The 16,531-nt window shown below is 46.2% G+C and overlaps 1 protein-coding gene across 1 annotated transcript in view; it reads left to right on the forward strand.

Moving 5' to 3' along the window:
- The window catches only part of EIF2B3 (eukaryotic translation initiation factor 2B subunit gamma), a 139,043-nt gene that overhangs the window by 44,918 nt on the left and 77,594 nt on the right, over positions 1 to 16,531 (forward strand). Inside the window, exon 5 of the mRNA XM_019501406.1 lies at positions 1,321 to 1,432. Within this exon, the coding sequence (XP_019356951.1) occupies positions 1,321 to 1,432 (112 nt within the window). The remainder of the gene's footprint in view (positions 1 to 1,320; positions 1,433 to 16,531) is intronic.

Consider the following 16,531-nt stretch of genomic DNA (forward strand, 5'->3'; position numbering starts at 1 on the left):
GTCTACGCCACAGTCCCCCAGCTTCCTAATGAGAATGGGGTGAGAGACAGTATCAAAAGCCTTCCTGAAGTCCAGGAAAACTATATCCACTGCCACCCCTGCATCCAATGATTTAGTGACCTGGTTGTAAAAGGCCACCAGGTTGGTCTGACAGGACCTGCCACTGATGAACCCATGCTGGTTGCCCCTGAGCATGCCGTTCCCTGCTGGCCCCTCCTGGATGCATGCCAGAATAATTTTCTCGAACAGCTTGCCCAGGATCAAGGTAAGGCTGACTGGCCTGTAGTTCCCTGGGTCCTCTTTTCTCCCCTTTTTGTAGATTGGAACCATGCTGGCCCTCTTCCAGTCCTCCGGCACCTCTCCAGAGCACCACGAGTGTTCATAAAGCCGTGCCAGGGGACTTGCAATGACCCCAGCTTTCAGTAAACTGACTACCCCAGCTCTGCTGAGCTTTATGCTCTAAAGACTTGGCTTGGTCCCTCTTCCCAGAGATTTCTCTGAACAAATCATTTCCATTGCTTTATTCAGTGGTCCCAGACCATTAAAAAGAAAGAACTCTAGGCCCAGTAGGTCAAAGTCACCATTGGTGTGTCACTGATTTCAGTAGCACTGCTGACACCGAGCCTGATTTAAGTGTCCTGTTGGTTGGGTACCTTTTGAAAGAGAGGGCTTGTTTAAAATACCTGTCCTGGGGCACTGAAGCTTCAGGGTGTGTGTGTGCATGTGTGTCAGATGTTTTTACTACTGATGATATTTATCAGGTTGTATTTTTATCATCAGATACACTTATCATCAGTAATACAGAAAATAGGATACTAGTTGCAGAATGGGTGTGTCTTGCTTGGAATCATAATCCTCTCCACACCACCTAATTGTGATGAGAGAAAAGGAGAGTGATTTACAAGGCGGAAAAGCAGCTGGAATTCTAAGAACTTGTAATTACTGTGGGTTTTTCTTTATGTAAATTCAAGTAAAGAAAGAGAGGGAAGGGGAAATATAACGCTCAGTTGAGATCAAAATGGAGCACTGCGTGCTGGGACTTGCTGTCTCTGCAGTTGGCATCTTCCTGGTAAAGATGGAGGGGGTGCTGGGACCATGTGCAGGAACCTCATGACCTGCATGTTTCCACCCCCCAGATTGAGGAGGGAAAGCAAATGTCTGTTGCAATCTCTTGGATGTAGGTTCTTTGGCTTCATGGGCTAATCTCTGCTGATACCCATGTATTTCATATGTTAGGGCTAATGTGATGTTCCACCTTGTCTTCCTGGACTGCATTAAGGCATGCTTGTAAAATGGTTGTTTTTGATTTTTCCACCCCAGTGGAGCAGCGGGACTTCATTGGCTTGGACAACACAGGAAAGAGACTGCTCTTCATGGCCAATGAAGCTGACCTGGATGAAGAACTCGTTATTAAGAGATCCATCCTTCAGAAGTAAGCCCCAGGTGGACGTTTGCCTTGGAGTGGGGAGAAACAAATGGGGGCTGGGGTGGCAGTGGATGGAAAATGCCCTGTGGTAAAGAAGGGAGGGGGGAAAGGACCGGCTCACAGTGCAAGCTGGGGGACTCCAGAGAGTGGCAGCGAGAGCACGAGCTATTGTTCTGTGAGAAGCATTCATTCTTTTTGCATTGCAACCAGTTGGTGTCCGTGTTTGACAAGAGCAGATTATCATGAGAAAGAGCAGGCAGAGGGAAGGACGCAGTGAAAGCATTGTCTGTTCTTCAAGAAAAGCCAATATAGCTAAATTCAGAGAGAGTTCAAGTTCACACGTCTGCAGTCCATTCACACAAACAAGATGCTCCTCTCATTTGTCTGGCTGTGAACAGACTTCAAGGGGATTCACACTGTAACTTCCAAACGCTCCCATTTACATAGAGCACGAATCCGTGACTGCCTCTGCAGCCAAAGCGATTCATTGGAGAACCCATTTTGGATTTGTGATTAGACTCTGTGTAGGCAGCAAATAGGTAACTTCTTTAAATCATTGAGCTTCCCAAAACATACTATTCGCATCACTTCATAAGAGTCCTGTTGGGATATTTGCTGCTCTGTCAGCAGCATCAATTTGCTGCCATGCAATATTATATGTCCCTGGGAAACCTATACTACCCATGGGTATCTCATAGGAGACCTCAGTAGAGTCTTCAAAGTCCAGGCATGCAACCCAGGGTGCTTCTCGCTGATCTTAGATGCTGGTCCTCATGAGAAACACCTTTGCAGCAGCTAGCTGATATTTTGCGGCATTCTGAAAATACTGTTTTAGGTGAGTTGAAAAACATCACTTGTGCAATCTTTCTGCTGATTCACCTCAAAGCGTATTGTTATGAACTGATGAATGGGTGTGAGCTAAGTGCCCCCACCTGTGCGTCATCTGCCCTTCTGCTCATGTTGCATTGTTCATGGTTTGGGACGGTAGGATGTGGGTTGCCTTCCTGCTTTTGCCGCAAAATCTACATGGCCGTGACCTGCAGCCTCATGATCATTGTGACACCCGCAGAACTGTTGTGGCTTACGCCGTGTTGACGTGCTTGCTGATGAAATTGTACCACGGGACTGCGATTGTTACAAACAAGCCACAGCGTTCTCTGCTGTACTTGGAGAATGTTGCAGCTTGTTGTTTTTCTCCTTACATTTACGAGTGGCCTAAATCATTACGGCTGTGATGCATGTGATTTTTGTTGACCTCTGGTGTTACAGGTTCGTCTCACTCCCGTTATCTCACTTAACCTATCTTTTAGAAGGAGGATTAATCAGTCTTCATCCTCCAAGACATCTGTTCAGCCCCATTGTCTTCAGGAGATCTTCTCACATGCAGCTGTTTAGAATTTAGCAAATGATAGCATTGATGGTGCAGAATCTGCAGTGCTCTTTGTCTTAGCTGTGCAGATAGTTAAGGGTATAAAAAGCTGCACGACCGTGGTTCTCAACCTTGTTAGACTCCAGTCCCCCCTCAGAAAATGCCAGCTTAGTTTTCACTCTTTTTTAGGCTACAGAAAAATCCTAGAGCAGTTCTTCTTTTGCAAAGGACTCGGAAAGCCCACAGCAGGGCAGGCTGTTTAACGCTCTGGATTCCTATTGGAAATCTCTGAGTTTATCAGTCTCTGAGTTTATCAGGTACAGCAGTACCCTGGTTGAGAATCACTGCTGTAAGGATTTATGACTGCAGCTACAAGATGTAAAAATGCACAGGCCAAGGATGTGCTGAATAAAGAGTCTGTTTGTGTCTAACTATATTCCTGTGCCACCAGTTTTATACCTTGTCCAGTGGATTGCCTGGTATTTTCAGAGTACAGTAAAGAAGTGTGGGTTTGGTTCTGTCTTGGACTTACTGAATCACCGCACCCCTCTATTATCAGCACTTGCTCAGAGTTGTCACCCGTGCTTCACCTGTCCCCGAGCTCCTATCCTGGGGGCATGTTAAGGGATACAGTGTGTTGTAGATGCAAGGCCTTTCCCTTAAAGAATTCCCCAGTTGTGCAGGTCCATAGGGGTAGCAATCAGGAGCTCTGGGAGAGAAAAAAATGCTGGCAGCCTGTCACGTCTTAACCACCGTGCTGTCTAGACCTGCTGTGAGCCAGCCTGAGCAAGGGAGGAGTTTCTCATGCAGAAACAAGAACGCTTAAGTAAATCAAGAGAAGGCGACAAGCCCAATCCTGCCGTCTTTCACAGGTCACACGAAAGGCCCGTAGCAGTCTCTTCCTGGTCTCTGGTTGTTTCTCCGTTCCCGAAGCAATGGCTCATTGGCCTCGCACAGAATTTCTAGTGCCCGTGCTAGAAATTCCTTTAGAAAGCAGAATGGATTTTTCTTCTTTGAACACTCGCGTGGGAGCGTTATACCCAAAGCCTTCAGAAAGGCCTTTTGCAATCCGAGGTTTGCGCCTGAGCTCCGTTGAGCTGTTCTTTCCTCGGGACGGGGGACCAAGCACAAATCTTCTTTCACACTATTGAACTAAGCAAATGACCAGGACCTTTGGCGACCCTGTGGTTCAAACAGCAACAAGCTAGACCAAGTATGGAAACTGTTCAAAGGAACTTTTTTGCCCCCTTCCCTCTCGCAGGATGGGAGTCCTATTGACAAAACAACCAACGCTGTAGAACACTAATTTAAAACAACTCCCCAAGCCCCCGGGAGAACTTTTTTCCTGACCTTCCCTGCCTTATTCCTATCACTGGATTTCACACTTTTCACTTCCCTGCTGTAAAAGAGCAGCTGGAAGAGATGAGGGGAAGCTCACACTCCCTTGAGTACCTGCTGAGTATTAAACATTCATTTGCTCCCCTTCGGAGCGGTTTAGCACCAACTGAGCTATTGCAGAAGGGCATATTCTGGTTTGAGAGGAAGTCAAAGTTTATAGAGGGACTTGCTTCCCTCCCAGGCACTCCAGACTCTGCCTCTTCACCTGCCAGAGCATCAAGCTACCACTGTGACGGAGCATTTTGTGCCCCCATGTTTAAGGGTCCCTTTCCCCACTACAGTTAATCAGTCCCTTTCCCAGGCAGAGTCAAAAATCTGTCTTCAAAGTTATTTGCCTCTGCGTAAAAGAACATCAGAACAGGGTGCATAGGCAGCTGTGCCACCGGTGCGAGCGAAAGCAGTGTTGTTAGGAAAGGAGGCAGCATCATGTCGGGATATAAGAAGCGTTGGGTAAGCTGGTCTTAGCATTCGTTTTGGGAAATGGCTGAGATGTGTGACCCAGGAGCTAAAGCAATGCAGCAGGGAGTCCGGCAGCATCCTTCGGAGAGGGGAAAAACAAGTGGCATGCCCACCCTGGAGGCCCGGTGTCATCAGTAACATCCCCAACCTGGGGCCGGGCAGACAGGGAGGCCGAGAGAGTAATGAGAATTCCAGAGCCTGGTTTTTTTCCTTAGAAAGAGGGAGCTGAAGTATTCGTTTTCAAAGAGCGATTGCCACAGACAGGGAACTGTTTGCTTCACCTCGGATATTTATGGCCAGGCCAAGCCAGACAGTAAAAGACACCTGTTGGAGCAGGTCTGCATTTGGAGCATTTCCTTTTAAGATGCTGCGGGCTGCTGAAGGGCGAGTCGTCCCTAATAAACCATCAGGCTTCGTGGGTGTTCCAGCCACGGGATCGCAGGTGCAGGGCTTCTCCTGGAGGTTATGCCAATAAATCACCCTGACAATCGCAGCTACTCATTACCTCATCTGTTGCAGACAGAAAAGAATACCTCATCTATAAATAGCTAGAGCAGGAATGGGAATAACCTGGAAATAGCAGCTCAGATTTGTTTTTAAGATTGTTTAATACAAGAAGGGGAAGAAAAGGAGGGCCTCTTTTTCTTCCCTTCCCCCTCTCACCATGACAGTAAAGAATTAAGGCTGCACTGTTGTTTTAAGGCTAAGCTAATGGGCAAAAGTCACCATCATAGCAGCTGGGTAACGGGAGCTCAGGAAAAGCTTGTGGACACTTGATTTCTTTTTTTGCTACCGTAAGATATTGGCTTTTTTGTGTTCACAGCTTCTTTAAAGTAAGTGCATCGCATAGACTCGCTGCAGCTCAGTGTGGCTGCTGCTGCACTGCACAGCTCTGCCCTGCTCAGAAATTTCCATCTGAAATTCTTCCTGGCTGCTAGGACCACCGACTTCCTCATCTTTTGTCCTAAAATGCAACACCTTGAAAAAGGGCAGAGGCAAAACATGCAGGTGCAATGATTGTGTTTACGTAAAAACATTTCAAGTCAGTTCGTTTCCCTGTGTTGGTAAAATTGGTACCTTTTGGCATTGAAACTTTCTTTGCAAATAGCAGTCATTTTTTTTTTTAAATGGAGATGTATGGGAAGCCCTTGCGGAGCAACAGGTAAGGTTGTGGTTCTGCTTAAGAAAAATGTCAGGGATGGAGGGGGTCTCAACTTGTCTTTTTCAGTGACCCCACGCCTGTTCAGTTTACAAGCAAAAAGCTGATTTTGTAGCTGGGGTCTGAAAGTCAAGCTGGGGCCTTTTTGGCTCAGGCATCCCTGGAAATCACAATTTTGTGATTGGCTAATGGTTCTGCTGCTCATGTGCAAGTTCCTTGCTCTCACTCCCAGAGTAGTATTGGCTCTGTGCTATGGACAGGAATTTAAAAAGTAGTAACACTTACTTTAGCCAGGAACACAAGCGGCTTCGTCCTGAATTAAGCCAGGGAGCAAAGTCTATTGACGAAGAAGGTGTGATTTTTACACACTGACTTTTCAGACTGTAACCACGCTTTTAAAAACCTTGGCATGGCTTTAATCATATTTCTTTACAAAAGAACATCTTGCCGAATATTTCAGCAGCAAAATATTGGCGGGTTTGCTGCTGCTTGAGCTGTGAGGAGGGAGCAGACATTCTCAAGGTGCCCTTTGTAGCTCTTGCTTGCATGTTTAGAAGTTTCTCAGTTCATTAAGTGCAATAGCCATGAAGTAAAACAGTCATTTTTTTCAACAAGTCTGCCTTTCTTTATTATACGTTTAAACTTCGCTCAACTTATTTTGCTCTTTCCTGAAATACATTGGGGATGGATAGTCTCCACTCTTTTAATGGCTTTTTTTTTTATCGTTCTTAAAATAGATGCTAGAGCCAAATAAAAATAATGGGGAAAATGTAGTTTTTCTCCTCCGTGCGTGTTTCTAATTTGCATTTGTGCAACAAACCTGAATGTATTCCAGAAGCAATTGACTAAATGTCAAGCTGCAAGTTGTGGAGAATACATTGATATTTGTGATTGATATTATTTCCTATGGATGGTAGCATGTTCCTGCTGCCATGTTGTATTTCATTCTGGCAGGGATGGCTTGAAGAGAACATGCTGACATGTCCCAAGTTTTTTGTTTCTGGAAAAAAGGACATGCTGCTTCCTGGCAGCTCTGTTGCTAACAGATCAAAATAGCGTTCTGGGATTTCAGAATCTGGAAGTATTTGTAAGATCATCTCTTGAATGCAGCTGAAGAAAAACCTGCTGGCAATGGCTTTATTATAAGATTGCTACCAGCATCACAGAAAGTGCGAGGCCAGAAATGAGAAGAGAGGGGTTTGGGGTCTGGTTTTTAATTGTTACTGAATTTGCGGCGAGTCGACTGTCATTAGTCATTTGTCCCTGTGCTGGATTAGGCTGGGGGGTTTACCCTTCAGAATTTGCAGGAAAGGAAGAGCCGATTGTATTGCTTGGACATCTTCCCCGCGTGCGCTTATTGCTAGCGTGACTTCCCGCTTTTGACCTTGCGCATGCTGAATCCCGGCACTACCCTGCCTGAGGTCTGGTAAATATTCTGCTTCTATTAAAGAATGATTTTGCCTTCTTGATATATTCAGCAGCGTCTGGCATGCTGAGCAGCAGAATGATTTTGTGCGTTACATGAAGTTGGTGGGAGCTGTGCCCGTGTTAGCTGGTGGTTTTCCTAGTCTGTTAGCCCTGATCAGCCTTCCTGCTCCTTTGAACGCTTGGAGAAAATGCGCAGAACTCTTCATTTTTTTAAAATTTGAGCTGCTCTTGTCGAGGCACCAGTCATGTTTGCTGGGGCACGCCAAAATGTTTGCTTGAAATCTTGGAAGATTGTATTAGCGCACCCTCTTCCTAAAAGTAAAGGCCCATAAAGTCCTGATTGTGCTGCTGGGATGGATGGAGGGAGGAGAGTGGAAGGTCAGAGGAGTTATCCAGGCCTGTTTGAGTGCCGTCAGGTCTCCCCTACCACATGGTGGACATGTGTTACTCATCAGTGGAGTATGGAGCTCCATGACGCAGAGCCGACAGGAATGCAGAGTTAGTTAACACCCCCGGTTGGGAATTTAGCAGGCAGTGTGGGATGCAGGGGAGAAAAGAAATTACCTAAAGCAAAGCAAGGGTGAAGTGAAACATGTGGCTCTTCCTCTATAAAAGCTGGAAGGTCTCATTCTGCTCAATAGTATTGGTAGCCAAGGCAGAGCTCACTTTTGTGGTTCTATTACTTTTATTTTTAAAATTCATGGAGGTCATGCCTAGCAGAGAACTTCTCAGTAGGCTGGAGAGAGATCCCCGGGGGTTTTTTTTTTTGCACTATTCAACTATTTCACATTGAGAAACCTGACCTTAAAAAGTACTTCCTTAAACATAGCCACTCTTGCAAATCGGCTGCAAGCTTGCAGCGATAAATGAAAGTGATCTCATCTTGGTTAAACTTAACCGCATTCGGTATTGATTGACCAAACTGTAGCTGTGTAATCTTTTAAATGCCAATTTGTTGCACTTCCGTCAAGGCAGCTGGAGCAGGAGGTCAGGAATGACTCTGTCTTAGCAGTCTTAAAGTGCCGAATGTCAGGAAAGCCAATAATAGCAAGGGTCAGAGAATGCAATTAGCCTGTGTAAAGTTAACTGAGCGCCTGAGCTCCTTGTTGAGTTCGCATTCTCGGCTGACAGCAGAGAGAGATCTTTCTAAAGCATTCCCACTCATTCCAAGCTATGCGTGCAATTCCCTGTCGGATAGCCCTTGTGCGGTTCTCCCAGAACAGCGTTGTGTTGGCAGTTTCTGGAATTACACAGGAAATGGAGAGTACAGCAGGCGAAGGGGAAATCTGCTAAGCCTTGCTTCCCAGGTGGTCTAGTAGGGCAAGTAAATAGCCGAGATCTCCGCAGAAGAATGGCATGTCAGCTGCAGTTCTGCCCAGCCCAGAAAATTCCCCGTACATTTTCTCTGGCTTCAGATGCTGGTGCTTTCTCCTGCATTGTAATGCCACCATTCTTCTAGCCTGGGATCATTACCTGGCTGCTTCTTTTCATGGGGGTAAAACTACTTCTTATATAGTCCAAGAGATCTTTTTCAGGTGATTTTAGGTTTTCCTCCCCCAACAGCTAAATCTGAAGTACCGTTGTATTGTTTGCTTGTCCTCTTAGACTCCTGGCACACATTCGTTTAACGGCACAATGGATCTGTTCCCCAATTCCAACAATCCTGCCTTCTGTCATGCCACACGTGTATGGCAAGATGTGCTATTTTGGGTCTGGGGTCAGATCATTTCCACTTGTCCTTGTAGGAGGAGTCTGAAATGATCATCCTGGGCTCCCCCTGCACCAGCAAGTTGAAAGCTGGGTGCCTAGTGAACCACTGTGGTCCCAGGGCCTGGACTGACAACCAGCTGATTGTTGGTCTCAGCCCTGGGTCTGCAATGGAGCTGGTTTAAGCCACTGGAGGGGTCAGCTGATTGTTGGTCTCAACCTTAGGGCCACACCAGAGTCTCTAGCCAGCTCCCAGGGCCCTGCGCATCCAGACATCAGAAAAGCTCCAGTACACTCCAGCTGCACACACAGTTTCTTAACGTCTTGGCATGCTGGGGCCTTGGGATCTGGCAGAGGTTCCCCAGTCCCGAGGGTCCTATATGTTGGGGATGTCAGAAAACGATGTGTGCAGCCCAGCTGCACCCCTGGGTTTTAAAGGTCCTGGTCCACAGGGACCCTGGCATCAAGGAACCTGAGGGTCCCTATGACCAGGATGTGTCAAGTGTTTTGCTCCACAGTTCTCCAAGAACTGCAGGCAAGGCAATCAACCTCTCAGCTTGCAGGGAGCCCCGCGGCTTCCCTTGTCCCAGCACCCTGCACCATACAGCATGGAGGGAGCTGTCAGCCAAGCCCCATCTTGCAGCTGATGTTGGGCTGCATGGTAGGGACCCTGCCACACATTCAGTTGAAGGCACAATGGAAACCAGCCACAAAAATGTTATCCACATTTTGTGGAATGACTTTGTGGCTGGTTTCCCATGTTGTCATGCTGTTAATTGCTTGAACACATGGCCCAGGTGCTGTTGAAGATGAGATTAACTGGTTAATCCTGTTTTAAGTGTAACGTCTGCCAGGGGCCTTGATTTCAGCCACAAAATGGGGGAATTACACCTGGATCATCTTAGTGGCTGTGCAAAGCACAGTACTGTCTGCTTTTCTGCATTTTAAATACAACATTACGTATACATTTCCAAGGCATTAGGAGTTCCCAACTGCTTTTCCTCTGGTCTCCACCATGAATATCTGCATTAGTTCTTACTAAGGTATTAATACAACATTCAGAGAACTGATTATGTTTGGCTTTTATCAAATGAACTATAGTGCTGTTGAAAATCTGAAATTCCAACTTTCTGGCTTTGAGTCCTAGCCAGGTAGAACAGGAATAACACAGCTAAGGCCAGCAGCACCATAAATTTCAACTGGAGTATGAGAAAAAAAATGCTGATTTCTGTTTGTACTGTTATTGAAGATATTTATGCAGGGTAGGTCTTTCAGCAAGTGTGATTATTTTCAGAGAGGCCCTGTTTTCGTTCTTGCATTTGAGTGTGTTAAGGATGTGTGTTGAGAGAGGCACCTGAGGAGCGGTGAGCAGAGAGAATGGATAAATGCCCCAAGAACGAGGCGCCTCCAGCTTTCTCCTCTGTCCGTCCAGCCATCTTTGCTGATAAGAACCCTTGAGAAAAATTGTTCCTCAGGTAGATCCCCTTCCTGGATGCCTGCTTCGGTATTTGAGTGCACGCCACTTTCCCAGGCCAAGCAGCTTTTGAAGATTTAAGCTTTTTGAAGAGGAAAGTATGTGAGTGCATATGTAACAGCACCAGACAGTATTGAAAGAATAATGGACTCTTCCCACATCCAGCTCCATTCTTCTTATCTTCACGGCCAGACTTCTGGAGCCACTATTGTGTTACATGATTTTATTTCCCTACTTCAGCTTTGTTTTTCCTCCCCTCTCCTTCCTAAATATGAAATCCCTTTTGAGATATTGATTTATAGAATTTAGATTCCTTTGTAGGTCAGTACAATTACCAGCAAAGGTCAACGGCATCCTTTTGAGAAGGGACTGGTCTGTCTCTGTGAACTGGATGACTGATTTCTGGTGTGTTTTTGATCTTTCCATTTCAGAAATTAATGTGTATCCGGGGTGTGAGGAATACATTGCTCCCATTTGCTTTTCATCTATTAAAACATAAGCCTCAATAATACAATGGTGGAGTACTTTTAAAAATTGCAATTCTCTGTAGAGGCAGAGACATGATTTAGAGCCTGGCTGGCATGTCAGATATTGGTTAGCTGGAAAGAAGGAAGCAGGACACACGACGTAAATTCTTCTGCAAGCTCAGAGCTCTAGCATGGTGGGGGAACTGAGCCATAGTGCCTGGAAATGCAACTGGTTTTTCCTTCCAAGAAAATAAATCTCCTTATTCTGGGTACCTGCTAACCTTGGGTGCTGAGTTTGGTCCGCTGTTTCCTAGCTGGGAACACTCACTTCACAGTACCTTTTTCTTCCTTCTGTGGAGATCTAGAGAAGCGCTTGCCTGTTTGCTGCAGCCATCCCTGGGGTGAAAACTTGTCGTCTTTTCTGCTCAGAAGGGAAAGATTTCTTTCCCTTGGCTTCATCAGTAAGGGATCCGATGCCTGAAAGGGCCAACGTTACCATGCAGAGTGGTGGTCCATCCCTGGGGCCAGCGTTAGCAGGGCACCCTTGTGGTTAGGATGTGGACCTCTGAGTGAGGTCTGGCTTTTCCCTCTGCCTGCCTTGCCACCTTGGAAAGTGTTGCTTCACCTGGACCTGCTTCACTTCACTATCTTTAAAATGGATGTAATCCTTGTCTACCTTCCCAGCAAGTTGTGATGCATCTCATTGGTGTTTATACAGACCCCTTGGATGTACAATGCTCTAAACAGCTCATATGAAGGATTCTGCCGATTTTGCTCTTTTTCAAAGTCAAAATACTATCTGGTAAAACGTAAACTCCAGGATACAGCTGCTGTAACGTTTCACTATGCAGGATCCATTACAGACCATATTTAAACCCAGATTTTCAGCCTCATTTCTTCTGCTTTTCTGAGTGCGTCTCAGATCCCTTAATAGCATTTCAGTGTATTATTGTAGAGTTTATTATATACTGTAATCTTCCACGCTACTTGTAATTACGCCAGCATATGTCATTTCCTCTCTAATTACCCTTGGAGTCTTCAAGTGTTCACGATGAAACATCGGGTGAATGAAAAATACAATTAAAATCCCATCGGTTTGTCCCAGCGCTTGTTAATCCTGCTCTTTGTTTTACAGCTCTCGACTGCAGCATGGTTGGCCTCATAGCAGGTTTTTTAAGTGGACTGTCTCTTTTCATTAAACCCGTGTGCAGTTTTGCATGGGGCCTCCATTCACAGCCAGGACAAAAAGGCGGTATTTTTCCCACTCTGACTTGCCTCCTCTTACAGTGGGAAATGGGTTATCTGGCGAGAAACCTCTTTCAAGGTTTGAATCTTTTAAACACCATTTTCTTTTAAAATGATGTTATGAAACCATTCCAAGAATTCCCCTGTAAATAATCTGCTTTAAATTCTCCTTTTGGCTTTCTGATTTGGTCCTCCATATGAATTCCTTGCGTGTCCTAGTAATCCATATTTTGTGTCTGAAGAGAAACAGTCAGAGTTTTGTGAGTGATGGATTGTATAAATAAAACAAAAGGTGATATCAGTGGCTGGCTAAATAACAATCTCATATGAGGTCAAAATGTAATGAATGTATAAGATACACATCAGAAGTCAAAAATGCTGGCAGTGGAAGAAATACTAGGTGCTGGGGTGGAGCATCATTGAGCAGCGTCAGGGGAGGGAGGCTGCAGCGATTGCAGTTCTTCTATTCTTATATTGGAAGGCTTGAAGGAACCGATACCTCAAGTCTGGTCTTTTGCATATCACAAGCTGCTGCAAGGTCAGGAATTTGCAGAAGACCTCGTATGCATCTTAAGAAGGCACCAAGCCTTGGCTTCAAGACTGCAGGTGATGGAGAACACACAGCGTACTTTGGCAAGGCATTTGACTGATTGTAAACTCTCAGTTAAAGAAGTTTCTAGCTTTGAAAGTGTATCCCTTTTTAACTAGGTCAGAGTCCTGTGGTATCGGCCGTCTTCTAGGTACCTACACGTGCAATCAAATCCCCTTTAAACTTTTCTTCAGCTGGCTTAATGCATTGAGCTCCTGAAGGCTCATTCTGAAGTGTGCTTTCTGGTCCTTGTGACCAAATCAGGCCAAACTTGATTTCCTTCTTTGACAAAGTGACTACTTGGGTGGATGAAGGGCATGCTATGGATATCATGCATCCGGACTTCAGCAAGGCTTTTGCAGGGTTCCATGTGATCTTTTCATAAACACATTGAGGAGATGTGGGCTGGACAAAACTGGTGTAAGCTGGATAGACAACTGGTTCAATAGTCACGAGCAAAGGGTAGTTATTAACAGGTCCATGTCAGCATGGCAGGAAGTTTGGAGTAGAGTCCCACAGGGGGTCTGTCTTACCTTGCAGTTAGAGAGACCTGCTCCATGGCCAACTAACTTCCTTCTACCCCATGCTGTATTAATTAATCATTCGGATGCTGGCATTGGAAAACTGGGCTGGAGCTAACAGGATGAAGTTCCATACTAACGAATGCAAGGTGCCGCACCTCAGAATAATTGAAAATACACATACAAGGTGGATAGCATGTGGCTGCATGGCAGCTCTATGGAGAAGGATCTGGGGGTCTTGATAGGTCACAGACTCAATATAATGCAGCTGCAGAAAAGGCGAATGAAGTTTTGGGGTGCATCAATAGAAACATTAGATGCAAGATATGGAAGGTGATAGTATGTCTTTACTCAGCACTGGTTAGGCCTCATTTAGAGTATTGCTTGTATTTTTGAGCTCTACATTTTAAAAAGGAGTTGGAGAAGTTAGAGGGGGTCCAGAAGTGGGTGACAACAATGATAAAGGGTTTGAAAGGCATACAAGGAGAGGCTGAAGGAGCTGGGCATGTTCAGCTTGCAGAAAAGGCACTTATGGGGGACATGCGAGCAGTTTTCAAATACTTGAAGAGCTTCCATGAAGAAGTGAGAAAGCACCTTTTCTCTTTGGCTGCAGAGAGGAGGACGTGCAGCAACGGCTTGAAGTTGCAGCAAAGTAAGTTTAGGTCAAATATCTGGAAAACCCTTTTCACTGTTAGAGCAATGAGACGGTGGAATAGATGCCTAGGGAAGTTGTGGACTCTGTCCCTGGAGGTGTCTGAGGAGACATTGGATAAGCATTGGTCAGGGATGATCTAGGAGCCACCATGCTTTTGTTCTGCTATGGGGATTCTCCATGTTTTGGGGCTTTCCTGGATGCCATGTGGGGCCAGGAAGGAAGTTTTTCCCCTCCTGCTGCTACACTTGTCATGAGAGTTTTTTTCACCTTCCTCAGAAACATTGGCATTGGTTGCAGGTTCGCAGTGCGCCAGCTTTGTCACTAATCATATCTACTTTTCCCCTATAAAAGAACTGTTCCCAGGTTTTAATCCAGGAGGATACTCTCATCTTCCTTACCATAGTTATTCCAAGACCCCTATCATGATAACACCTGAGTGCTGTGTGAGCAGCAGTCAGCATTGTGCAGGGCATTGGATAATAGGCACTCAGTGCCTCGTCATATTAAGCCCTACATGTGCAGAAACATATCCATTTGAATCAGTGTATATGACAGGCCCCCAAGTACAGGGTATTTAAAGCTGGGACCCTTCACAAATTTAATTTGTTTGAAAAATAGCATGACACCTGTTTCCAGTCTGGTTTTGGCCTCTGAACCTTTCTTCCTTCTTTCCTGCATAGGAAGATGCATTTTATCTTACCCCTTGTTCCTATCACATGCCATTCTTTTCTCCATTGCTTTGTTAAGAAATCTGAGTCAGCACCTCGGATTTCCCTCTGGGAAGGACATTGAAGCTTGTCGACTGCAGCTTACTGCCAGGAATTATTCAAACCCAGAAGAGAAAATATACACCAGTCACTTTATTTGGACTGCAGCAATGGGTCAGCCACGTGTGTGGAGCTCAGGGATAGCTCCAGTGCATCGCGGTGAAGGATGGCAGGCAAAGCCTATAGAAAGCTCTGGGCTTGTCACAATTGTTTGATCTATGCCTGCTGCCAGCCAGGCAGGTGAGAATGAATGAATTGGATAAAGACACAACTGTCTAAAGGGATAGAAGGAAGTCATGTGGCCCTGGAGCAGTTCTCTGTGACTGTGAGGTAAGCTGTGTCTTCCATGAGTAGATCACACATGATCTATAAACACCAAATGCCTTCAACCAGTGGCACTCAATCTGTCTAGCCCCATGGGCCAAATGAATGGCATGGAACTGATCTGTGGGCTGGATCCAGCACAGGATTGGTCTACAGGTGTCATCCTGGGACAGAATGACCCTGAAGATCCACCCATGTGTTGGTATGATCTAATGCAAAGGGCCACATCATTCAGCCCACAGGGCAGCAGGGGAGCCAGAATTAATGCTGCCACCACTCTGTTACTGCCAAATTCCCACATGCATGGGGAGTCCCATGGGCCAGATGTGGCTTGCAGGCCAGAGAATGAGCACCACTGCATTAGACTGTTTATTCCAAAATGTCATGGCACTACGTAGTGTGGGGGTGCAAGCAATGTGGAGGACAGCTAGGTAATGAAACTTGTCTAAGAGACCACACTTACTGGGTAGCCTCCTGCCTTCAAAGTACAAGGAATCCAAGTATCACCTACCATAATTAGCAAAGTGCCATGCTACCTTTATTAGGTGGTTGTGTCTAGGCATGCTTACACATTCATTAATGCGCTTGACACACTGCACATTTAGTTTAGTACTTCCTTAATGAAGTACTACCTGAATGCGCAGTAATTAGAGTTACTGTGCAGTAGCATCAGTGCATTGTTCATTAGTGATGCTTACTGTCTGTTAGCCTAATAACACTACGCAGTAGGCTATTAGCACGGCATGTGCTGTGATGCGCTGGTGAGCAGTGTTATTAGGCTAAGGTGCAGTAAGTGTCTCATAGTTTCATAGCAGGGTCGGAAGGGACCTGAGCAGATCATCAAGTCCAACCCCCTGCCCTGGGCAGGAAAGAGTACTGGGGTCAAACGACCCCAGCAAATTGTTCATCCAGCCTCCTCTTAAAGACCCCCAGGGTAGGAGCCAGCACCACTTCTCTTGGAAGTTGGTTCCAGATCATAGCTGCCCTGACTGTGAAGTCGCCTCCTGATGTCTAGTCTGAATCTACCCTCTGCCAGCTCGTGACCGTTATTCCTGGTCACTCCTGGTCATGCACAGGGGAACAGGGACTTCCCCAGTGCCTGCTGGTCCCCTCTGACTACCTTTTAACAGGCCACTAGATCCCCCTCAGCCTTCTCTTGTGGAGGCTGAACAGGTTCAGGTCCCGTAGCCTCTCCTCGTAGGGCCTGCCCTGCTGCCCCCTGATCATGCGAGTGGCCTCCTCTGGACCCTCTCCATGTTGTTCACATCCCTCCTGAAGTGCGGTGCCCAGAACTGGACGCAGTACTCCAGCTGCGGCCTGATCAGTGCCACATAGAGGGGGAGGATCACCTCCTTGGACCTACTTGAGATACATCTGTGGATGCATGACACGGTGCGGTTGGCCTTCCTGACTGCATCCCCATGCTGCCAGCCCATGTTCATCTTGGCATCAGTGATGACTCCAAGATCCTTTTCTGCCTCTGCACTGCCGAGAAGGGAGTGCCCCAGCCTGTAGGTATGGTGCCGGTTGTTCCTCCCCAGGT

The sequence above is a fragment of the Gavialis gangeticus genome, unplaced genomic scaffold, assembly GCF_001723915.1.
Source record: "Gavialis gangeticus isolate Ggan-Ray unplaced genomic scaffold, GavGan_comp1, whole genome shotgun sequence".
Lineage (NCBI taxonomy): Eukaryota > Metazoa > Chordata > Crocodylia > Gavialidae > Gavialis > Gavialis gangeticus.